Source organism: Argiope bruennichi, chromosome 6 (genome assembly GCF_947563725.1).
Source record: "Argiope bruennichi chromosome 6, qqArgBrue1.1, whole genome shotgun sequence".
NCBI classification, from domain to species: Eukaryota; Metazoa; Arthropoda; class Arachnida; order Araneae; family Araneidae; genus Argiope; species Argiope bruennichi.
The window spans coordinates 64,129,978-64,155,693 of record NC_079156.1 but is presented as its reverse complement, the minus strand read 5'-3'; the positions used below and the strand labels follow the sequence as shown (position 1 = coordinate 64,155,693).

Genomic DNA, 25,716 nt, shown 5'->3' with positions numbered 1-25,716 from the left:
GTTTTTTATCGTCATTATTATCTTGAGAAGCAAAAACTTTTAATAAATTATTACAATAATAATTAGAATTAATAGACAACTTTTTAAAACCCAGAATTATTTAGTTTTGAATATTTATATATAAAAGAAGCATTTTTACATTATTATTTAGCTAGCCTTTATCAAAACTCAAATGGATAAAATTTAAATGAAAAAAGTCTCAAAATTCCTATTTCGAACGAGTTTTAAATAGACTTAAAGACAAAATCAAAGAAAAACTCCATATTTTGTATTTGCAATCTAAAATTCTGCAGCATATAAATACTGCATTTCAGATCATGGTTATTTATTGATATCTACTTTTTAAAAACATTTGAACAATTAAGTTCATCATTTCAGAGTTTCGCATTGCAAACTTAAGGAATATCTGATTAATCCGTGTATATTTTCATTAGATTTTTTTTTTATGTATCTGTGTGTGCTATCTCTAGATTTTAATATATGCGCAAATTTTGTTTAATAATGCTGATGATCTTTGATTTTTTTTACTATTTCAGTTGGGATGAAATGGAAACTAATCTTGGAAATACGCTACTTAGTGTTTTAAAAGCAAATTCTACCGGAAATGAAATCTGCCATCAAGGTGATATAAAGTAGGTACTTTTAACCCTTATCTTGGCAAGATTGCTTTTTTGAAGAAAAGCAAAAAAAATGTATATATTTTTATAAAGTTGTATATTTTATATTTTATGAGTATATTTTTATAAATTTATATTTTTTATTATTTTATATTATTTTATAATATTATGTTATTTTATAAATATATTTTTATATATTATAAAGTATATTTTTATAAAGTTGTATGTATGGTATACAATACAAAATGAACATAAGGGTTAATGACTGATTAATCTGTTACTTTAAAATTTTATTTAGCCAAAAATCATTAATGGTTAAACTTTGGTAGAAACTGTTTAATTTATCTTAAAAACAGCACAATAAGACACAAAATTTTCATTTATTTTTTAATTTCTATAATATTATGTTGCAATGTACTATGCCTAAAACTGAAATTAATTCTTCATACAGAATATGTGTAACAAAGTTCAGGAATTTGAACGTGCTCATTGAATGTTTTTTAAAATATATCTACAAACTGTGTCTTTAATTGGTGTTTTTCAGCTGCAGTCATTTCTACGGGAACTCAAGAGTAATGAGTGGACTATCAGGTCGATGCTTATGCGAAAGAGAATGCCCTGCCACTATCAGAGAATTGACATCTTCTTTGCAGACACCAGATCAGCTGCTCTACAACATGTCGGATATCAACATTCCTCAATACCTTCTAGATTCTTACTTGCAGTTCAATGAAAAAAGGTTTGTTAAGTTTCAGTTTTAGCACATTATTAATATTATTGTTGTTTTCACTGGCTCATTTAAAAAGCATACAGAGTAAATTAATTAGCCTCAATATTTTGACAAATGTCTTTGTTTTAAGGATTTTTTTTAATCCAAGAAGCATCTGCGGAATTTATCTGCATGTTTCTACATTTGTATGTCTGTGACCCCAATAACACAAAAAACTATGTAAATGAAATTTAAGATATGATTATATTGAAATTGTAATGTAGCAATTGTTTCGAACAAAATCCTTCAACTTAGAATTATCTATCCATTTATCTATACATATGTGAATATGATAAGTTAAAAGCCTGAAGAAAAAAACCAAATTAAATTTAGTACATAATTTAATATTATGTCATCTTACATTATTAAAATTGGTCAGTGCTCATTGTTAGGTTCCTCTTATAATAAACTAGTAAACTTTATTATTGTGTTGAAAACTGAAATCTCAAAATGTCCTTTAATGAGTTTCCTTTGCTAAAATCATTAAAAATCAGTGATATTCAGTTTTGTTTCAACTTTCAATTCATTAATTTTATTTCATACTTCAACACTTTTTTAAGCTATTAATGACATATTTTAAGTTATTTTTTTATTTTATTAACTTTGTGAAAATGTATTTGTTTTTATTAATCTATTACGACACCATACTACCTGACGTTCCTTTAAATAATGGAATATTACTGAAACAGAGATTCGGTGTTTATAAACATTATAATAAGTAAGTAAACGTAAAGATATATATATAGGAACCTGATCAATTATACTTGATAAAGTGTTAATATTATCTTAATATTTCATAACTGCTATTGTTTGATTTTTTTTTAATTCTTAATTTGACAACTAAGTAAAATAAAGTTTTTTAATCGTAATGCTTGCCCAGGGAGCTCTCTAATCCGCTCAATTGGAAACTCACCACTGCCTTTATACAAAAATTGCAGATGTGTGTCAAATGTAGTAAAAAAATCAATCAATCAAATATACTCAATTTTAAAACGCACATCAAAATTTAAAATTTTTCTTGTTCCGACTTTTATTTTTGCACAACAACCGTCAAATTCTGTTTTCTATATTAAATATTAGAAATTGCATTTTTTTTAGTAAAAGAATATTTCGACTCTGATGTTATAATTTTAATTTTTTTAAATATTTATAATTTCAGAAGTCAGTTTCGATCGTTTCATAATTAAATTTTAAAAGCAATTTTTTGGTTCAAAAATAATGACTGTGATATTATTTTCCTCTGGCCTAGATATGGAGGATGGACGCTAGAGAAAACAAAATCGAATGATATCTCCGCAAAAGTGTGGTTCGAAAACAGTGGATATCATTCGGCACCTTCTTATCTGAATTCACTCAACAATGCTATTTTGAAACAAAAGACTCATAATACTTATGGTAAAGTATAAAATTTAAAAATCTTCTCTCCTATATATAAGCTGTAAAACAGAATGAAAATAAATAAATAATTTTTGTAAATAAGAAGCTATTCTAGTGGCTTAGTAAAACTCTGATCTTAAAAAAATTGAAAAATTATAATTCATTTATACAGAAATTTATTAACGGGTGGCGTATTATATATTTACTCACAATTCAATCTAAATAATATTAAATTCAAAAAGTTTTTAATCAGTTTGGTATATTAGTTTTAATTGTGGTTAAAATTTCTTTAAAGCTATAAGAACTTGGAGTCATCCATTGCGACTTAGTGTGGAACAACTTGGAAGAGAAACACTGTAAGTTACTTGCAAAGCTTCCAAACTTATATGTTTATCATACAAAGCATCTCAAAAATATATTGACAGAATTTTTTATTTTTATACTAATGATATCTAATTTAAAACTATTCTGAATTTTTTATATTCTTTATGTGTTATATTTTAAGGATATTCGTTTAATGATATTCATTTATTAAAAAAGATATTAAAAAGCTGTTAATAGTATAGAACCTAAATTGTGGAATACTAAAAATTCAATAATCCTCAACAAAGGTAATTTTTTTCTATTAAAAAGGATGCGCTGGTGGTTTAAAATAAATTTACAAGATTCTAATTTTTCATTCGATTTCTGCTCTTTTGGCATTTTTCTTTAAATTTCAATCAACCAATGTTCGACGTTTTTTTAATTCAAATGTGTAAACAATATTAATTCATGATGCTGTCGATTGGCAAAAATGCTTTTATTCATTTATATAACTATTATTTAATGCGGAAACTGCTTAAAATTTTTGTATATTGCAAAACGTCTCCAAACATAATTAATTTATATAATACAAAACAATGTGCTAAATAAATGCAAGGCTTTCTTCTGAGTCTTTAAACATGCAACTTGAGGAATTCGCTAATTGCTATTTAATTTTTCTAATTTTAAAAACTGACATCACAGAATTACTCTAAAGCTACGAAAAATAAACTACTTTCCTACAGCATAATATCATAGAAATAAGAAATATGTAAAAAATAAATTACAGAGAAGCAATGTTATAAAGTAAGCATGTCGAAATACAGTAATTTTCTAATAATTGTATCCGTAAAAATTTATACGTATAAATTTATTCTTCTTTATTTGCCTCAGATATTCTTTTCCTACCATGTGCATTTGTACCAAAAAACCTACTTTGAAATATGAAAATAAATTTACAAAATTTTAATTCCCCTACCAGATTGCAAAGACTTGGCGAAGTGGGCATTGCCTTCGTCTTTCTGATTGGTCTGTCCCTCGTGCCGTGCACATTCGCCGTCTATATCGTCGGAGAGCGAGAGTCTGAACAGAAGCGCTTGCAGATGGTGACTGGAGCCCTCAGCCCCCTTCTGTACTGGGGCGCAGCTTTTCTCTGGGACCTGACCATTGTACTGGCCACCAGCCTCGTCTCAGCAGCCATCGTGAGTGCCTTCGGTTTGCCAGCCTTCTACCAGAGGGAGAACTTTAGAGCCGTCTATACGCTCATTTTCCTCTATGGGTAAATAGGTTTTTAAGATAATTTGAATTACAAGATGATTATAAAAGAATACCACAACTCTAAAAGGTTGTGTTTTCAAAATGAAAAATGCATTAGCCTAGGGTGACCAAAGACTCAAATTACCACATCATAAAATATTTAAATGCTCTAAATTCATAAATGGTCAATGGTCATCGAGAAGATCAAGAAAGATGTTCAGTTGTCAGAGTCATTCATAATACTATCTGTTATTAATCTCATCAACTAACAACACAGTGGAATACGAAATATAGTCAAAGAATTGAAATTTGAAGCAAATACAGAAATTTAATCCTACAGGCTCATTTTACGAATAAAACAATATATTTAAATTGCTTCACAAAGCCAAATTGAATTCTAGAAATAATTCTGATAAGTGATATTTGAAGATTTAAAAATAATACATTGCCATCGTGAACACACAAGCATACACAGAGAAAAATCGACTTCAAAATTCCGTCTTTACAAATATGATCCAAGTTATTAAATAAAACCATGCAAAAATGATTCCCTTTCGCTATTATTATTATTAATTTCCGCTCTTCGTTCTTAAGCAATGGCTCTTTCTAATATTTGGTATGCATGATCGCCCGAAATTTCTCTTTGGGAATACTTGTAGAAAAATATTGTACTGCTACATATACTTATCTCACCATTCACTGTCTATTGCAAAATTAATTCTTTAATTTTAGTATAAATTAGAAATTACAAGGGATTAGGTCTGTTTTGTAAATGTAGTTTTTCTATTTCTATTCAAACGTTTCCGGTCTATATATATATACTAACACTCGTTGTTTACACGGCTACTGAACATACACAAGGGAATCAACACGCAAGAAAATTGCACGTTGAATTGAAATTACACATCGACATTTTTAACTTTTCGCCGAGTGCCACAATCCTAATAGTTGTTTTCGCTACGACCTATTATATTGTTACATTTTATTTTTGCACATTATCCTTTTCTTTTTCGTACTTAGAAGAAATTAATAAAAATGTTTCTTTCACAGGTGGGCCACAACCCCTTTGACGTACCTGTTGAGCCGCTTCTTCCGCGAAGGGAGCCTCGCTTTCATGGTCATCTTCACAAGCCATCTGTTTGTTGGGCTCGTCATCATGATGTCACTGGTCAGTCTTAGAATGATCAGTGTGTCCAAAGTAAGAAAATCATTAGCATCTGCTTTATGGAGAAATTACTTTAGTCAATACTTTAAAATTATCCACCTTTGGTAAAACTCCCCGTCTCTATGTTGCTAATATTTTTCGGCCATTTCTTTAAAAAAATTCAAACATCTGAATCAATCATAACTTTCTTATACGTTTTTTTTCTTTTTTTTTGGAAAACAGTTAATGAAAAACATTGTCAAAAGAAGCATAATCGAAGAAGCGAGAACATTAGACACTTATTTTTGATAGAGCCAGCCTTATTTTTGATCCTAAAAGTCCAAAACTGAGAAAAAATACCGATATTGGAATAATGACTACAATTTAACCGGTTACTAATGGAGCTACTGAAACTGAAAAAAAAGAGGCTTTTCAGCAGAATGTTTTATAGTAGTGAAGAATTCTATAAAAAATATTTGAACGCATGTCTAAAAATTTTACTGTTTTAAAACTCCAATTTAAATCCACATATATTGAAAAACCATGTTTTTTATACTCATTTAAAACTATGAAGCATTGTTATGTCATTATAACTAGCACATGAGTACTATTCCCGCATTTCTTCTTATACTGCATATACATACAAAAAAAATACAAGAAAAACGCAAGTTTTTTTTTTCTTTTTTTTCTATATTTGACAAATATACCAATTTTTTTCTTTTTTTTTATTTACTTTTTTTTTTTTTTTTTTTTTTACTCCTTTTGCAGGATGTTGCTACGATTCTTTCCACTCTTCAAAGGTTTTCTCTGGCGTTTCCTCAGTACAGTTTGGTTGGAGGCCTCACTGACCTCAACGAGAATCAAATTAAAACGGAGATATTTGAGCAATTCGGCCAGGACGTCTACGTATCACCTTTCAGCTGGACATCTCTGGGGCCGAATTTCGTCGCACTTTTCGTGCAAGGAGTCGTCTTCTTCCTACTCACTGTCCTCTTGGAAATTCTGCCACTTAGGCACTGGTGCCAAAGGTGTGGTAGAAAATTGATGTTATTTATTTCTGTTAATTTGTTAACTAACTTTTACTATTACTTATTAGTTAGAAGATGTACCAGTCTAGATGGCTTATTTCTTTTTTAATAATATCTCTGGTATAATTATCACAGATTTATTAACGAAAGTTGTAGTAGGAAAATCTCATGCACATTGCCAAAGTGTTTAAGATATTATATAATATTAGCAGTGCGTAGCCGAAAAAATTGAACTTTTGAAATTTTAACTTCATCCCAGGAGGCATAATTTTTACAAGAAACAAACGATCATAAAAGATGCGTCAATCTACATCGCGACTCAAGAGTAAAGGTACTTTTAATAGGGTTTCTTTAATACTTGTCAACTTAGGAATGGGAATCTTAGGTATCTTTAAAAGAATGTTGTAAGCATTAGGGATTTTTATTCTTTCACTCGGAGCATGAGAAAATGCTGAAGTGAGAAATTTTATAGAATGCGTGTAGAGGTTAATATGGGCTAAATTAAGATAAAAAGCAGGAAATTAATTAATGATTCAAAGTTATCGTAGTTACATGGTATATATATAGTAGCCGTAAGATATAAATATACAGATACATTAAAGGTTTTGCTTCCTTGCAATGATGTTCTCGAACAGTCAAATCAGAACTAATCCATTTGAAACAATTAGCGATCCACTAACTGAAATATATTATATATATAATACTGAATAAAAATAATGCTGAAAGAAAATATTAGAATATTATAAATCAATGAATTCCATCTCATTAATCTTTGCTACAAATGATAGAAATAACGTCCATCTGTCCCGTGAAGCGAGAATAGAGTGAATTGAGATACTTAGCAGCAATCTAATAAATTTCTTACTAAACTAAAAATGTTCTTATTTCTTTTTTATCAAGGCCTTTAGAGAACTTTTAAAAACATTTCAGCTTTTTCTACAAGCCAGCTTTAAAGAAATGCAAATAAAATGTGAACTTCATGCTCCCATAGCTAACTATTATTCATTTACTTAAAAAAACTATCTAAGTCAGTCGCTAGACGCGAAAAAAAAGCTAGCCAGATGACAAAAAAAAAACATAACGCACATCGCTGGGAAATTATATATACTGATCTTGATTTGTTAGTTAACTGGTGAAAGCATTGTTTAGTAATATAAATTTGATAACTAATTTATGGAAGCTTTTTTTATTAATGTTGATTTGCTGGCTAACTAGTGGAAACATTATTTACATTAATGATTTGTTCCTTAACCGATGGAAATATTATTAATGATGTTGATTTTATCGTCGACATCATATCATCAGTTATAAGTGGAAACATATTAAGGATTCCACTTACGACGTTATGATTCCTCGAGTATGCACTGAATCGCAAAACAAAAACAATTCACTGGACAAATATTATGTGACAACATGAATTACTTCTTAATTTATAATTATAAAGAAAAAACTTGAAGAGAGGCATGAAAAAAATAAGACTTTTCCAAACGATGCATTTTATCGAGCTAACAGCAAAGCATCTTTTCATAACATTTTGTATTAAAAAAGTCTATCGTGTATAGGATTCGAGATGATTTAATTCTGAATCGTAAACTATTCATAAAATTCGTTTTCAAATATGGAAACCCTCTTCATTTTAGAGCCTGCGCTAATCGATTTTGATTTCATCAAAATAAGTTTGAAGTGATAAACGGAGCAGCGGATATTTACTTTACGCTAAGCAATATATAAAAACAATACACAAACAAAACAAGATAATACAATTAAAAAAATTAATCTAAAATTTGGAAGAAAAAAAAGAGATGAAGAAAAGAAATGAATATTTGGAAAAGAAATCAAATGTTCAATTTTTCTTTATTAATTGATAAATCATATACAGTTTAATTCTTTGCAGTTTAGTAAAGTGTTCATTTTTCTTTAAAAGTTATTTGCACATATGAATTTAAACATACGAGTTTTATTCCAATCAATTTTATTTCAAAATTCCGTTGTTGCTGTTATTTTTTCAGACTTCTCTTATCAAGAAAGCACATAAACAACCAACAGCAGACTAATAAAAACGAAGATGATCCATCTAAAAGTTTATTACAGATTCAAAATATTTCTCAGGTAAGATTTTTCTAATATATCAAATACTTTACTTTAAAGGAATTACATAAATTTAATAAAATTGTAATTCACAACAGATAGTTGCAAGGGATTTTTTAAATCAACTGCGAGTTTAATATCAGCAGAAGCTTCAATTCTAATTCCTGCAATAGATTATCTAGCTTAGTTCTGGAAAGGGGTTGAATTTATTACATAAACAATTTCTATTCCTAAAGAAACGAAGAAATATTAATATAATCGATGCATATCTGGTCGATAAAATTGTTTACATTTATTCTCATTGTGGTCATGGATAAGCTTCAACGAACAAAATATGTTTTTATCAGAAAGCTTTAAATAAATTTAAAAAAAACATTCTTAAACTTAATTTAAAATAAAATAAAATAATCGCATAAAATGCGTAGATTCTTTATTTAAAGCAAAATGTTTTTAACTGCAATTTAAAACAATAATCAGAAGATCAAAATCTTTGCCGTTGCCACAACTATAAATTGAAAATCTGTCTACCGATCCTCAAAATACTTGATATGGCTAAAGTTAATATTTTTGAATTAAAAAAAGTCTTAAAAATACTAAATGCTCTTTTTCAGGAGGAAAAGATAAAAGAATTCCATAAAAGTCTGTTCTATTTAATACCATAGAAAATAATTCATAAACTGAAATAATTTATCATAAGGATTCACTGTTATGTGGTTTTATTGTATCAATGCATTTAAAATAGTTACTTAAATTTAATCTAAAAAAATGTGGGACCTGGTAATAAGTTCTCGGAATCAGAGGGTTTTAGGTTCGAGACCCGATTCCACCGAAGAACCGACGTGTAAGCAGGTCTGGTGCACGTTAAACGTCCTGGCCAAACGTCCTCCCGCTAGTGTCGCGTGGTGTGGAGAAGTGAGTGCCAGCTCAGGTATCGTCCTCGTCATCTGACTGCGGTTCAAAATGACGAGGTCCGTCCAAAATATCCCTTGTGTTGCTTTAAAACGAAACGTTAATATATCTAAACTAGACTAAACTAAACCAAAAAATGCACAATCTGATAATATTTTATAATAATAACATATAAGATGTGAAAGCTAAATGAAACTGTAATTAAGAAACCGAAGCCCAAAAATTTAATTTAATTCTTCTTAATTTTAGCATTTCAGACCCACTTTTCTATATCAGGTTCAAATTTTGAAAACAGTGAAAACAATTTAATCCCGGGATATCTCAATCTATAAGAGATATATCAATTATTAATCCTGAAATATATCAATTATTAATCTTGGGATAATTCAATCTAAAGCTATAATCTCAATTAAATGCAGGTCCGTTTAAAAGAGAAAATAGCTTTGAATTCAGAAACTGCTTGAGAAAGAAAAGAGGGAAAATGATATATTTAAGCAATATTAAGCTTTAAGATGAAGTCAGAAAAACCTATATTTTAAATAATTTATTTCCTGTTTTTTTTTAATTATCGATTTTACGAAATATCAATAATAAAGTATACTTTACTTTTCAAGTTTATGTTAACATAGTTGTATCTTTTTAGCAAGCTGTTTTAGAATAAGTAGTTATGTATAAAAATCGTTTACGCTGTTAATCTGTTGTAGGTATACAACACCAAAGCCGGTCATAGGTATGCTGTGGATAATTTGACTTTGTATATACCTCAGGGAGAGGTAAGTTAAAATTTTTCTTTTTTGATTATTCAGTATTTTTTCTATTATTCTTTTTTAGTAGGATTTTTATTTTATGAATATTTTACGAATTATTATATTTTATGATTTTATTTTATGAATTTTTATTATGAATATTTTATGAATTTATTTTTTGAATGAATGAATTGTATGAGTCGAGAACGTCGATCTAAATATTAATTATTAGAGAAGTCCCAAGTTTCCTTCGCTAGCTCCAAGCATGCTTAAAATTAGAATGCGTATAGAAGAACCTTACCTGTCCAATCTTAAAAACTTGATTAGTTTGAATTGAGAATTACAAATTTTCTTCTCCTCGTATTCGTCTTCATTCGTATAATTTTGTGTATGCTGTTGTTCAATTACAGTACTCTATCAAAAAGAATGCATTTAAACATATTTTTTTAACTAAAAAAAAATTTTAAAAAATGGCGAAATTTTAATTCTATATTTCATTACGAGTATTAAATAAATTAAATAGATTTAATCCTTTCATCATTATTATAACTATTTACAAATATCAATATATTTTTTTAGAATTTTAATGAATTGCATTTTTTAAGCAGTTCATTTAGTTACCGATCTTTCAAACAAATACGTTTTGGGTCCGATTTCAAAAATTTTCTAATATGTTTTTGAAAAAGTTAGAATTGGTTCAGCTTAAATAATTTCTTGTTGATTGAAAATAATTACTTTTACGGTGATGCGATGTTTCTTTTTAAATAAACTTACGTGAATATTATGATGCAATAGAGCTTATTTCTCAACTTTTCTTTAGTGTATAAGCACATAATCTGATAAAATAAATATTATTTTCGAACACTACAATTTTTATGATAATATATATATATATAAGTTTTAATTTTTTCTTAGGAATTTAATATCATTAAATAAACATCTATGCTTTTTAAAGTTTAATTTTTGTAAGCACTTTAACACATTATTTATTTTTAGTGCTTCGGCTTAGTTGGAGCGAATGGAGCTGGAAAAACAACTTTATTCCGATTATTAATTGGAGAAATCCAGCCTACTGCAGGAAAAATTATATTCCCCGGCTTGCAGTAAGTATCCAAATGGTACATTTCCTATGTGTTAAATAAGAAAAATAAATTATTCTGCTATCTTTGGCAATCGATTTTTAAAGAAAAGATAAGACACATAAAACTGAATATAGTGCAGCAGATATCAAGACATACTCGATTGCAACTGTTTGTTCTTAATACTTTCACTGCCAGAATCACATAGACATGGTGTTCCTTTTTTTTTTTTTTTTAATCTGAATCTGCAATTATAAATATGTGGTGAAATTTCCTAACCCCTTTATGATAATTTTTGTACCAAATCAATTAGCACACATATGGCCACGCTGTGAAGAAAATAAAATATATTTGTAATTTTCCGAAAATATAAATTTTAAATAACTTTAAAATGACAAATATTTTAAAAGATACCATATAAGTAAAATGAATATTATTTTAAAAAAGTGTTTATGAATTTTATTTCGAAAAAAAAATTCATAGCAATGCAATTAATTCTCCCAATGCAATTAATTTCCTTAACAACTAGAGCTCATATAATAACACAGGTACAAATATTTCAACCATAAAATGTTTGTGCTATGATGGAAGATTCTCCCTTCCTCCCGAAACTCTGGAAGTAAGTCATGATTGACTACTCCAACCCGCCCGAAAGCACACGGAAAAACTTGAATGATCGGACCGCCACGACAGCAACTCTGTCTCTGGCGGGAATTGTGATTCAGTCCTAAAGGCCATCACGGACCACGATACAACCTTTCCTTAAGGAAGTACGTCCCGTCATCGATGGGAGTTAGCCATCCCTACCCGTTCGTGTACCCTCAAGGGTAGCGAGAACCAACCACCATACTGGAAGCTTCTCATCTTCAATTATGAGGCACCACCACCCGAGGGGAAACTCTGAAAGTAAATAGGTAAAAAAAATGAAGAAAACGAACAAGAAATGGCAACAGGAGTACAAGAAATAACAACATAGCATATTAGACAGTTCTTAACTGCAAAATTATGCATGTGTACTGAATAATAATCATTATATGTTTAATGCACAAGGCTGTAGAATAATGATAAGTACTATAACTCTGATTTTTAGCTGCGAAACTTGCGAAATAAAAAATTAAAGCATAAATAAAATGCTGTTAAAAATATTCAACTCATTTTAAAATTGTTCAACTACAAATGCATCGAATTTGTCTGTTTGGCTGTGTTTTTGTATTTGAGGCTTTATTTTTAAGCTCAATTGATATTGAAATATTACCCGATAATGAAGAAGATACAATCGGACTCCAATTATATGAGCTCCAGTAATCGAGATTGCTTGGAGGACAGAAAAAACCTCGCAAAGAAAATCTTCCAAACAAAAGAGAGAGAGAGAGAGAGAGAAACAGTTGATCTTGACTGATATATGTTCAAGCAATAATATTTTAGTAGTGTGTAAATATACAAAATGTGAACAATGTTGCTTTTGAAATCATTAAACTTTGAAAATGTAAACAAATTTTGTTTTATTTTCTCATAGAAATAATCACTTTTCATCCACTATACAAGCATTCAATTATTCGGATAGTTGGAGCTCTATTGTATTTGTATTCGTTTTTTTTTTTTTAATTCTGAATTGCCAACACCATTCCACATTGTACCCTAGATTACATTTAAGATACAAAAGGACGACTTAAGATTCACTCTTTGGTCCTATTTCCAGCAGAAATAGTGACGATTGACGGTTCTTCAATTACTTTGAACCACCAAGTTTCGTTGGTATGCCTGAATATACCAAAAAAGTGATTCATATACTCTCAAGAAGAATATAATATGCTTAGATTGAATTGAAAAGATTTGTAAATCATCCATTGTCAAAAATCACTTATGTTGTAGAAAAAAAAATTCTGATAAGTCAATATATAAATATACAAAATTTATCTCGCTTACATTCATTCAGGAGCTGTTGGTATATATCACTGTGGTTTAATAAACCTAACATTTGCAGCCAGAACTAATGTTACAATCTCAACATTTAACAATTTCAGCTAACAGACATCTTGAATCGTTTCGAATACGTATTTTCTTCTTTCTTTTACTTCTGGACCTATCATTAAAAAACAATCCGGTAGTGGAATTTTTTTCTGAGACCTGTAAAAGAAATTTAAAACTACATATGAAAAGCACATTTAAGTGAACACTGTCCTTCCGATATAGTAATTTTATAAAGACTAACAACTGTAGTCTATCATAAGGTCCGAAACAGTTTTCCTGTAGAATGCTCCCCATTTTAGTGCATCAAATGGAACAATGCAATGCGAGTAGTAGAATTGAAATGTTACTCTTTAATTAACTACTTATTTTAATCAAAGTCTCATCGGAAACATTCTTTGTACATCCGATCCATCTGAAATAGAAATATCAATTGTATATTTAAGTATAAAGGATTTTATTTCAAAAATTCTTTTTTCTTCCCCTATTTATAACAAATAACTTTAAAACTAATCAAAATTTTCTAGTTTTGCACGATAGAGATCAAGATCACAATTCATATCTTTATCTCCACGATTTTGTTCGGTAATCTAAATGCTTAACAATATCGTGATTTTAACAGTGTTTTTTAGCATTTTGCGCGAATACATATCATTAATAAGAGATAGTAATAGAAATATATTAAACAAAGAAAGCATTTCTAATTATTTTGCATATAAAGACACATCTTTTAATTTCGTATAACTGCAATCATTTATTTTATTGAGTTTTAGTTTTTATTAAAATATATATATAATATAAATTTTCTAGGTCTGAAAGGAATAAAAAACACCAATTCCTTGGCTATTGTCCACAGAAGGATGCTCTTGATGGTCTACTCACTCCAAGACAACATCTAGAAATTTATGCTGGCCTCAGAGGCATACATTCTTCTGAAATACCTAAAGTAATACCCATTTAAAAGACTAAATTTCATTTGGTTATATATTAATTTAATATATATTAATATTAATTTAACCATTTCATTTTGAAATGGTTAAATTAAAACTCAAAAGAATACGTCATTTTGATACATATTTTTGACAAATTTAAATTTTAAGAGATCTATTTTTTTTATATATTATAAAAAAATATCATATATTATTGCCATTGCCATGTATATTAGCAATATGGCTATAAACAATATATATATTTAAAAAATAACCTCAAAATGTAGAATTCAAAACTTAACTTCGGAAAAATAAAATATTTCTCGGAAATTAGAATGATTTCTAAATAAAGTAATTTTTTAAACTATTCATTATTTAATTAAAATTCTGATGTAAATAAAACCAGAAGAAAATATAAACCTGATTACATAAATACTGAAATCAAATTTCTTTATACGCATATAATAAACTTTAAAGTCAAAATAAAATTCCAAAATTTATCTGATGAAATATTTTCCTTAAGAAAACAAATGCATAAAACATAGCTATGAATCATAAAAATATTATTATTTAAATTCAAATTTAAGAATTACTTTTGGTAAAAAATTGGTTATTAAAAAATCGCTTTTCTTTTAAATGCATTTAGTGACATTTAAATATAAATAATTTTATATAAATTTAATTACAAAGTTCATATGAATTCTTAACTGAACTGAATAATACTGTTGTAGCTATTTTTAATTTAATTAATATGTAATCGCAAAATCGTATTAAATTGTATTACTTTTTAGTAAATTAAATTTTAATCATTTAGGTTATTGAACGGAGTCTGAAGAGCTTAGAATTGGATACTCATGCTGATCGCCCAGTCCACAAGCTTAGTGGTGGTACAAAGAGGAAGTTATGCACTGCTATTGCTACTCTAGGGGACCCTGAACTAGTGCTCCTGGTATGTTGGTCTAACAAATTTTCTTAATTAGAAGTTGACATGGAAGGAATTGATCTATCTAGAATTTCTAAATTGCTATTTAATAATAATGCTACAAAATAATAACTTCGGCCTCTTTTAAAAAAATATCTCAAGGAATAAGTATATTAACACAAATTATTTGATATTGCAATAATTTCCTTTTAATTATGAATTATAATGCTATAAAATGAAATATTTTTTTTCATCTAAGTTATAAGCAGTAACTATATTGGATGTTCTTCAAAACATAAAGAAAAAGGAATGAAAAGGCTACTGTATAATAAGGCAACAATTTATTTTTTCAAAAAGAAAAAAAAACAATTTCAAAAACTTAAATTCTTTTGAATGTTTGTGTTAAGATATTTATTGAAATCAATTAAATTATTATTATTATTCAATTAAAGAGAAGCCATATCAAATGTATGAGAGCCTTGGAACAACATTTAATAGCATAATATTAGCCAATTTATAAATTTTTATGAATAAGAAAATGTTAATTTAAATTTCATGCTGCATCAACAACAATTTTTTTCAGTGTCTAATGAATTCACACTACTTTTTTAAACCTTTTTCGTCCTGTTAATGATTGTCATTGTATATTAACAACTTACAACACAGAAAATGCAAGACTTAAAATAATAATTAGATAATTCATGACTTTTTTATTATCATTATTACTTCTTTTAAATGAGAACTGTGCTGTTCATATGGTTAAAGGATCATTAAGATACTAGATTTTCTCAAAAGGATTTTATACCCTTAAGCTTTTGTGTTAACCATTTAGTAAGCCAATTATAATTTTTTAAATGAATACTTTTACAGAATACTTTTTTACAGCTTAATATATAATTATAAAGCTATCTTAGAGCTTAATAGTCAAAAATGTTTTTATGGACCTTTGTCTCTTTAAATGGTCATTTTTAAAGCCAACTGCATTTTTAAAGAGGGGGATAAAAAGAAAATAGTTTAAATTGATCAAAATTTTCTAATCAACAAATTAGTCATAGCACTTTGAATTTTAAAAAAATTGTACCTGAATAGGGCTGTTTATAAGAAAAAAAATTTAAAAATATGTTTAATTAAAAAAATTGAAATGTGTATAATGCATCAATAAAACAATTAAGTAGATTCTAAATTATACAAGTCTTTTCTCCTTTTTTAGGACGAGCCAACATCAGGAATGGATCCCGCGACCAGAAGACTTGTCTGGAAAACCATATCGCGCGCAACAGAAGCTGGACGATCAGTTATCCTCACCTCACACAGGTTAGTGTTGACACAGGTGTCAAAAAATAGCACGTACCTCACAAGCATCCAAATGTCGTGTAGAAAATGGATCAGTGTACTTATTGTTTGAGAAGCGACGATGATAAATAAAATCAAGCTGTTATTTGTTTTAATAACCTCAAATAAATATGCGCACACAAATAAATACGCACTTACTTTCAACTAATTATATTCTTTTTATCTATATTAGCAAACCAATAAGAATAAAGATTTTTTTATTATAATTAATTTTCTAATATATGGATTTGTTCATTTTATAAAACCAAAAAAACATACACATAAAAAAAATTATTAATAAAACTTTGAAAAGTTTTTCGATAAACTACTTCAGATTCGTAATGAACTACTTCATACACCAGCTCATGATCCTACAACTCGAAGTTTAAAGGAGACCGAAAATTCGATTGGATATTAAGTACAAAAATTTACCATACTGTAAAAAGACGTAGATAAATTCCATCTGTTACTGACCTGCAATATTTAAAAAATAAATAAATAAATAAACTTCTGTTTAGGTTACAGATGGCTGCAACGTGCTACACGCACTCATATTTCTATTCAACTAAATATTTTGTTCTAATCACCCCATAAAGTTTCAAATACAAGCAATGGACTTTTATTAAAATTCTTGATTGTCACCAATATCAATTTCAAATTAATAGTACTCATTCAGAAATAAGTGTATTATTAAGAGTTTATTCCCTAATCAAATAAACTAATCAAAATAAATTTTTCCATTATGTTTCTTATAAATTAAGTTTTCTTATTCCAAATTATGATATGGAAATGCTAGGTGTTTGCAAAGACTTCTCCTCACGCCGTTGTCATTGTTGCCAATTACAAAAAATTGGGGAGGGTCTTATACAACATGCAAGAAGAATTTTTAAATATATATTACTTATTAAACAGATGCCTATCACATGACTTCGAATTTCCGATTTTGTAATTAAGTTCATTCACCCTTTGAAAAATTATACGTAAAATTTCAATAAAATGGAATATAGCGAATCCAAGTTTCAGAGAATACAATGGGAACTGCTCATTGTAGGAAACATTTTTATCAATTAACAAATTGTTATAAATATGTCGTCTTAAAAATTATCTACAATTAACTAATTGCAGTTTTTCTAAAAAAAGTTGTCAACTTAAGATTTAATTTTTTTTTTTTTTTTCACTAGCATTGAAGACTGTGATGTGCTTTGTACCCGATTGGGAATCATGGTGAATGGAAAAATAGCCTGTTTAGACAGTCCAATTAAATTGAAATCCAGGTATAGTACATATTTTATGCAATAAATAGATTAAGCATAAAATAATGTTTTGAAGCTTTATTTTACTAACATATGTTTGTTTGTTTTATCCCCAGATTTGGAACAGGTTATACATTATCGTTTAGAGTTCCAGAACACAAAGAGGACTGGGTTTCACTTTTAAATTTTATTCACAAAGAAAATCCTTCCGCACATTTGCAGGTAAATATAAACAACAAATATTAAAATTTGGGATTACAGTATTCAATTTGCACTCCATGTTACAAAACAGCTGCAATATGAAGAAAAGTAAACTGCACCTTTATTTTTATTATTTTATTTTTTTTTTTTCAAAGTATAGAACGACAGTAGAAAAAATGTTAAAATAATAACTGATATGGGAAAATTTTTTGAAATTTATTACAAAACTAACACATGTTTATTTAATAACATAATATTCATATATTGAGGATCCATTCTTGTCCAAATACTAATTAATGCGCATCCTCCACCCCTTAGAAATCTCCAGATTAGCATCTATTGAATTTCTTTTCTAAGATATCTATACTAATTGGAAAGCAGAATGTATCTGTATATTGGCACTCTACAAAACATTCCAAATTTGGCACATATAGAGGGTTTGGAAAAAAATATGCATCTCGAAGCAATTTTTTAAATCTTAATTAAAATTTTAATTAATTAAACGTTAAACGAGACGAAACCTATTTATTGTTGATATCATGAGCATCATATTATGTATAAGAGAAGAAATGCATAATAAGAAATTAAGAATTAAGCATAGCTGAAATTCCCGGCGAACCAACTGGTGACAAAAGTATTAAATGAGATAACTTTGCCCTGTTAAATAAACAATAAAAAAATGCATTGTGACTATTACCACTATTTTTCTAAAATATTCAATAGTAAGAAAGAAGAAGAAAATCACATCGTATTCATAGATCACTATTGCAACTTTAAAAAAAAAATCGTCATAAAACTGATAGAGGGTAAATTATTAAGCCGAACTATTAATGCCTGAGCCAATAATGTGACAAATCTAGTTGCGACATTTTAAGTAAGAGGGCACAAATACCATTTTCTTTTTACAGTTGCTTTTGCTCCCATGGAGGGGGGGGGGAACAACTTATGATATGGGGATGAGAAACTTCCAGTATAGTAGTTGTTTTTCGTTACTCTGGTGTGGGGTTGGCTACCCCTTGCCGATGATGGGACGTGCCTCCCGCAGGAGAGGTTGTACCGTGAGCGGTGATGTCTCTTAGAACTCAACCATAGTTTGCGCCAATATTGTTGCAGCTCCAGATCATTCAACTATTCGAGCAGGGAGGGAGTAGCTAATTTGTGGATACAATTGCTTTTGTTTTTGCAACGTTAATTTAATGGGCGTTAAACCCAAAAAATGTGTTTTATGAGTTATGACAATATTCGGTGTCTATTGTAGAAGTATTAACTGCCTAAATGTTTATGCACTTACTCCTAAAACATATTTAGAAAGCTAAACTAAAGAATCGTGTATTGTTCATTCTTTAAGTATTGTAAGTTCTTTTCTTTGTAAAGATATTGATATTCTCCCTGTAAATTCAAAATACTTTTTTTTTTTCATTTATGAAATAGGTACACAGTGGGAGAAGAATAGAAATTGCTCTTCCCGATGAAAACATTTCTTTATCTTCCCTATTTTGTCAACTTGAAGATTGTGCCAAGTTATTTGGGATAGAAGATTTAGCAATCGATCCCACCACACTTGATCAGGTACTAAGAAATGAAATCAATAAGTAAACGAAATTTTCTAATTAGTGTATAAAAAATTCCTCTAAAAAAGTAGATACATTGGCTAGATAAAATAATTGTCTATATCTATTTATATTTAATTATAAGATTTATATTTGACTCAAATATCGTAGTTGAGTCGAGACAACATTTTTTTACTTTCTTTCAGTACACTAAGTAAATAAAAGAAAAATAAGTAAACTCTCTCTAATCCGATACATAGGGACCAGGCACTTGTCAGATTATAGTATTGGGATTATAGAAAGTCACATAGACTGCTCTGAATTTAATAGTCATATAGTTTTTTTATATGCCGAAAAAGAGTCAACAGTATATCAAGAAGAAAAGTACTGTTAAGATGTTCGGTAGGAGCACGTTCAAACAAATAAATCATGTACTAAAAGGAAGAAGGTTTCAATTAAAATTTAACAGGAAAAAAATGGCTCATCATCATGTTCTAAGAGATGTGTCGGAATTAGTGGGACTATCAGATTAGAGATAATCTACTGTATACGACGGCATTAAACACATTTGCTGCTATGGCTCATGCTTGTTATTTGGACCATTTAATTAGAAAGTAGATGTGAATCGCAAGTAATTCATGCGATAGCCAACATGTTAAAATGGAATAGGAAATGAAAGCTAAAAATTATTGAAGTCATTATAGCAGGAAATACATATACTTGTGAAAATTCCATGCGTACAATGAAGTCTTGCACTGTCTTATATAAGCAAAGTTCTTTCGAATAAATTGTCAGACATCAATTCCGTAGATGTCCAAATTAATTCAAACCAAATATTTCATTGAAATTATTTCAAATCGTGTTAAAGGAATAATATATCAAAATTTCATTCCTAAAAAAAAGATTAAAAATTGAAAAACAATAATAAAAAAATAAAAAAAATAGTAGAAAATCCCTTGGCAATTTTTAATGCATGTATCGATAGGTTTTAATGGATAGCTTTTTAAAATAGAGTGAAATATGAAAAATAAAAAGAGTACTTTCGATTTCTTGTATTACTTCAAAAATGAATCAAAAAGAAAAAATAATAATAAATTTCAAAATGATGACTTTTTAACCTTCAAAACTGACTATTAGATGCTGAAACCTATTTGGTTTGATTGATTGATTGATGTTGAGTTTTGTTGGCGCAAGAACCAATAAAACTCAGTTTGGAACTTCATATTTACTTATTAGACAAAACGACAAAGAAACAATGGAATGAGGTAGGTTTAGTTATGAAAATGCAATGTCAACTGTCCTCCAATGAAAACGTGACATTAATGGATTAAGGAACACGCAAATTCTTGCAAGTTTTAACATACCAACTCAATTAAACATACAAAATTGGGCCCATTAATTCAGCTTGTGCAACTGCACATGCAGTAGTTGAGAAATACTGAAACCATACGAGTAACATTTGGTGCAATTTGAATATAAAAAAGTGTATTAAAAAAATTCTAATATCATACAGTAATCTTATCAGAACATAAATAAGAATAATAATCAAAAAATTTTATTCTTTTGAGAGTCAGTAATTCTTGCACTATCTGCTTACCATTCCATTAAAAAAAAAAACAGCTAATTTCATGATTTCTTATAATACTGAATGATATGGAAATTTCAGATATTAATATTTCATAATATTACTTAAGAGATATTATTTGCAAATACTATGCCATAAAAATTCTCAGACATCAAGGTTATAATTTTAATCAATGCCTAATGAATAATGTATTAATTACAAAAGATCAGGTAGATAAAATATGCAACCATTTTTATGGTTGCATACTTTATCTGATATTTTTTGACATAATGAAAAGTAATAAAATATTTGTATAAAAAAATTATTCTCAAATCTAGAGTTCTTATATGATTAATAACAAATACGAAGTACTAAAATATTTTTTTAGTTCTTTAGTATTTATCAGCAAATGATAAAATGTTATAAAAAAAAGTAGTTAAACTGAAAAAATGTTCTTCCTAATATTAATATTAGTGTACATTAGTATTTCTAATGTTTATTAATATTAGAATTTATTACATGTTAGAGCTTCTAAAACATAATAATAAGTAATGTTTCAAGTAAAGCACAAGTTTTTATTTGATCACTAATGTATAGATATAAAAGAATTTGCATTAGATGCATGAATGAAACAGCGTTCTGAGATAATAAAAATATGATTTCATTTTTATCATTTATACCAACACTTTTCAACTTGTGGTATGTATATCTTCAGGAATACATGTACAGAAAGAAAAGATGAAATTGTGAAGATGGAATACATGGTGGAATGATAAGTCAATTAGTATACAAATAGGAAGAAAAAAAATTGAGAAACATTGGTTTACAACATAAATTAATAATATGTATCTTTAAATTATTTTTTAATACTGGACTATTTGCAAATATGTCACAACTTAAAAATGTAACAAATACCATCCAAGTAACAAAGTTATCTGCACAATTACAAAAAAAAATGTGTTTTTTTAGCTAAGTGTAAATATCATTTCATGTCCTACATAGATATTAATTACATATTACAGAATTATATTTTAAATAACATAGCTCAAGTTACTTTATCATAGACATAATAACAATTATTAACACTACGACTATAATTTGATAAGTACCTGGAAGACCAAACTTCGCTTGCCCGTTTTTTTTTTGTTGTTGTTGTTTTATATATATATATATATATATATATATATATATATATATATATATATATATATATATATATATATATATATATATATATATATATATATATATATATTTAAATAAGAATAAAATACTGATTACATATGAATATTTTTCAATCTTATCTACATATGAACTGGTCATTTAAATAAAACTAAATCATGAATGCATTCAGTTTAACATATTATTCGAATTGGTTAACACAATAATTGCATTGTTGCTAATGGATGTGAGACAAATGTATTCCTATTCAGATAATGTCATACAGCAACATCCCACAAAATTTTGAGGGTACAAGTAGGTTATCATCCTATTTCAACAATGTAAGTACCACAAAAATTTACGAGATGGTGCTGACATTTCAGCATGGGAAAAAGGCTCTAATAATTTTTTAAAAAGGCTCTAATAGTTCTTTTTTTTTCTTTTTAGCATAAAATTCTGTTTTTTTAGGAAAGACACCAATGCAGATAAACTTAAAAAGCAAAATCTTATCTAAATATAAAATTTGATCCAAATTGTTAAAACTGTTTCCGCAATACACAAATTAAATTTACACACACACACACACACACACACAAGAATTGCTCATTTAAAGTTGTAAGATGTTAATGCAATTTAACATGAGTACCACAACTACAAACTTATTGACATCTAATTTTGATTCTTCTACAGGTGTTTGTCAATTTCGTAAGACAGCAATGTGATGCAATACAAGAGAGAAGCATACAACCTGAATCTGAAGAAACAGTGCCAACTAAGGAATCATACCTAGAAATGTTTTGTACTACTAAACTGTGAAGGTATAAAACATTGCGGAAGGACCAAAATATCATTCTACAGTGAAATGTGGAATAATTTCAGAAACTAAATTGCTAGCAAATCTTAAACTATTACAAACTTTAAATATCTTTTCAACTTATATTATAAGCTTTTAAAACTATAGAAAGAACATTTCAAACAGGAAATTAAAATTTATATTGAACAGTGTTTGAGAAAGCAAAAAATTATTTATTATACAAGTCCAATGATGTTTATACATCAACATTTGATAATTCCAAAACATTTTCTTAGATATTTATAAAGATATGTGTGGATGTAAGCTTCTGTTTAAAATTTCAGGAGCGTTGCAAAAAAATGGGAAAAATTTATTAAAAATTTATTTATTAAAAATCTAGTCAGTTTTCAAACTGACTAGATTTTTTCTTTGTATGACTGTTTTTCACATTTCAATATAGACAGCTTTTATGTACAATTTTTTATCTACATCTGAAGTAATACTAATTCATTTGTGGAATGGATTGTAAAAGACGACTCCAAATTTTTTATGTAGTTTATGTAGTTGTTTTATTTAGATGTTAATATGAAGGTAAAATATTTCCTTAGTTTCAATGAAAAATATCTTAATATAAATTTATATATATAAGTGCTGGAACGAAATTGCAGATTGCTGCTTTAAAATTCTTAATAAATTCTGCATAATACTTTCCGAAATAAAGGTATACGAACAATATAATCAATTATTTATAAAAAAATTATTTTAAAGATTGCTTGATAATTTTACACATTTTTAATCTACTTGGTATGTTTCACGTTTGTCAAGAAATTTTATTATTAATTTTTCATTTGTCTCCTAATGTACTAGAAATTTTGAATATCCTTGATGACAGTATATTTTTTGTATATTCTTATAATTTAATTATAAGTTTATAAATTAATTTAATTACATTAATTTAATTAATTAATTACATTAATTAATTTAATTCCACAAAAGTGATGCTATCTAGCACTAAATTTGAGAAAAATTTATCTTAAGAACCCATAATCTTCAAAATAATTAATCATAAATTATAAGCTAAACAGTAAAGAATAATTAAAAAATTTTAAAAATTACCTTTTAATGCCTTATTAAAAATGTGTTTGTAAAATGTGTCTAGTAAATTTATTGAAATTTTGCAACCTATTTGACATTCCGGTCAAAGTAAATAAAGCAGTATCCAATAAAATTAAATTCTTCAAAAAGAATAAGACAAAGAATGAAACTTAAAAGTATTTTTAGCCTTAGATTTTAAAATAATAGAATAAAAAGTTTGTCAAATAGAGAGATATATTCAGTTTATAGCATCACAAACTTCTAAACTAATCATGCTACCCATATAAATCCATAATTACTGTAGCAAACAGTTACCATTATAACAATATCAAACAACAGCTTATGATTAGTGGTGTTCATTATTATTGAGTATTTAAATATTGTCATCATTATTTATGATTAATTTCTCAGCAATAACAAATGTAATAGTTAAAAATAGTATAGTTTTATTCTATATCTTGTCGATGTTATAATTTTTCTAATGGTTTCTTCAAGATTATATAAAAGAAACTTTAAATATAAATCTATAAGTTACAAATTTTTGAAAATACAGAGATTTAATTCAATTCATGCAGAGTGTGATATTTCCATAATGAGAATATTGAGCAATATATTTTTAATACGGCATCATTAAAACTTCATAAATATAATACATTAAATATACATTATATTATGTTGTGTTCAAATATGAACAGAAAATTTTTTTAAAATCTAAATTATAAACAAGTAAAAAGAATCATTTATATCTATTTGGTAGTATGATAGTAAATAAAAAAGAATGAAGTAGAATAGGAGATAACAGGTTTCTATGCTAAAAATATTTGTACTATGCCTTTATGTTATATTCATAAAAAATAGTTATAATTTTCCGTTTCAATGTTATAATTTTCCGTTTCAATGCACTTTCTGATTTCTTACATACTGTAAGTATTATATGTGCTTTCTAAAAAATTTTTTACTTGAAAATTATTCTCTTCATCAATATTACTTTTAAATTTTTTATCAATTTTTTTTCTTTTACAGCTGGATAAATCGGCATCTGCAGAAGTGCAAAAGCTCTTTGATTAATTAAAACAATTGAACAATTACAGCAAATGTCACTGAACAGAAATGAGCTTTACAAATGATATGAAAATTGTATAATATTTTGTAAATAAATTATTTTTAAACAGAAACTTGATTTTATCATTCATACAATTGAAATCCAAAGATTAATATTTAAGCTTTATGGATATCATACAAATTATTTAATAATTAATTATTTTATTTAATTCTTGCATGTCATATGAGAGGTAAGTTGCTGGAAAGAGCAATTTAGAAGAAAAAAAAAAGGGGGGGGGGGGTGTACAAAAATATTCTTTGATATAAAAGTAAAATATTTCCTTATTGAATAATCAGCCACCATTGGCGACCAGCTGTTCGCCTATTGTATTTACTTTCAATTAAATATTTTATTCATTACTTGATGCTCACGATTCTCCAAGAAAAAAAATTATAGCATTCAATAATACAGTTCACTCCCGATTATCCGCGGAATTGGGTGGCGCGGCAGCCGCGGATAACAAAAATCGCGGATAATCCGAAAAAAGCTAGAAACGGGTATAGCAAAAGAGAAAACAATCATTCCAACTTTG

The 25,716-nt window shown here is 27.7% G+C and overlaps 1 protein-coding gene across 2 annotated transcripts in view; it reads left to right on the top strand.

Annotated features, from left to right (window-relative positions):
• The window catches only part of LOC129971430 (phospholipid-transporting ATPase ABCA1-like), a 169,166-nt gene extending 143,909 nt beyond the window's left edge, over window positions 1-25,257 (top strand). For both annotated transcript variants that reach the window (XM_056085187.1, XM_056085186.1), the window contains exons 63-80: window positions 537-632; window positions 1,162-1,356; window positions 2,636-2,781; window positions 3,059-3,119; window positions 4,046-4,342; window positions 5,371-5,518; window positions 6,233-6,492; window positions 8,502-8,601; window positions 10,194-10,262; window positions 11,232-11,338; window positions 14,093-14,228; window positions 15,026-15,160; window positions 16,344-16,447; window positions 17,647-17,739; window positions 17,835-17,940; window positions 19,351-19,488; window positions 22,885-23,012; window positions 25,106-25,257. In XM_056085187.1, the coding sequence (XP_055941162.1) occupies window positions 537-632; window positions 1,162-1,356; window positions 2,636-2,781; window positions 3,059-3,119; window positions 4,046-4,342; window positions 5,371-5,518; window positions 6,233-6,492; window positions 8,502-8,601; window positions 10,194-10,262; window positions 11,232-11,338; window positions 14,093-14,228; window positions 15,026-15,160; window positions 16,344-16,447; window positions 17,647-17,739; window positions 17,835-17,940; window positions 19,351-19,488; window positions 22,885-23,010 (2,317 nt within the window). In that variant the 3' untranslated portion in view covers window positions 23,011-23,012; window positions 25,106-25,257. The remainder of the gene's footprint in view (window positions 1-536; window positions 633-1,161; window positions 1,357-2,635; window positions 2,782-3,058; window positions 3,120-4,045; window positions 4,343-5,370; window positions 5,519-6,232; window positions 6,493-8,501; window positions 8,602-10,193; window positions 10,263-11,231; window positions 11,339-14,092; window positions 14,229-15,025; window positions 15,161-16,343; window positions 16,448-17,646; window positions 17,740-17,834; window positions 17,941-19,350; window positions 19,489-22,884; window positions 23,013-25,105) is intronic.
• The last annotated feature ends 459 nt before the right edge of the window (window positions 25,258-25,716 follow it).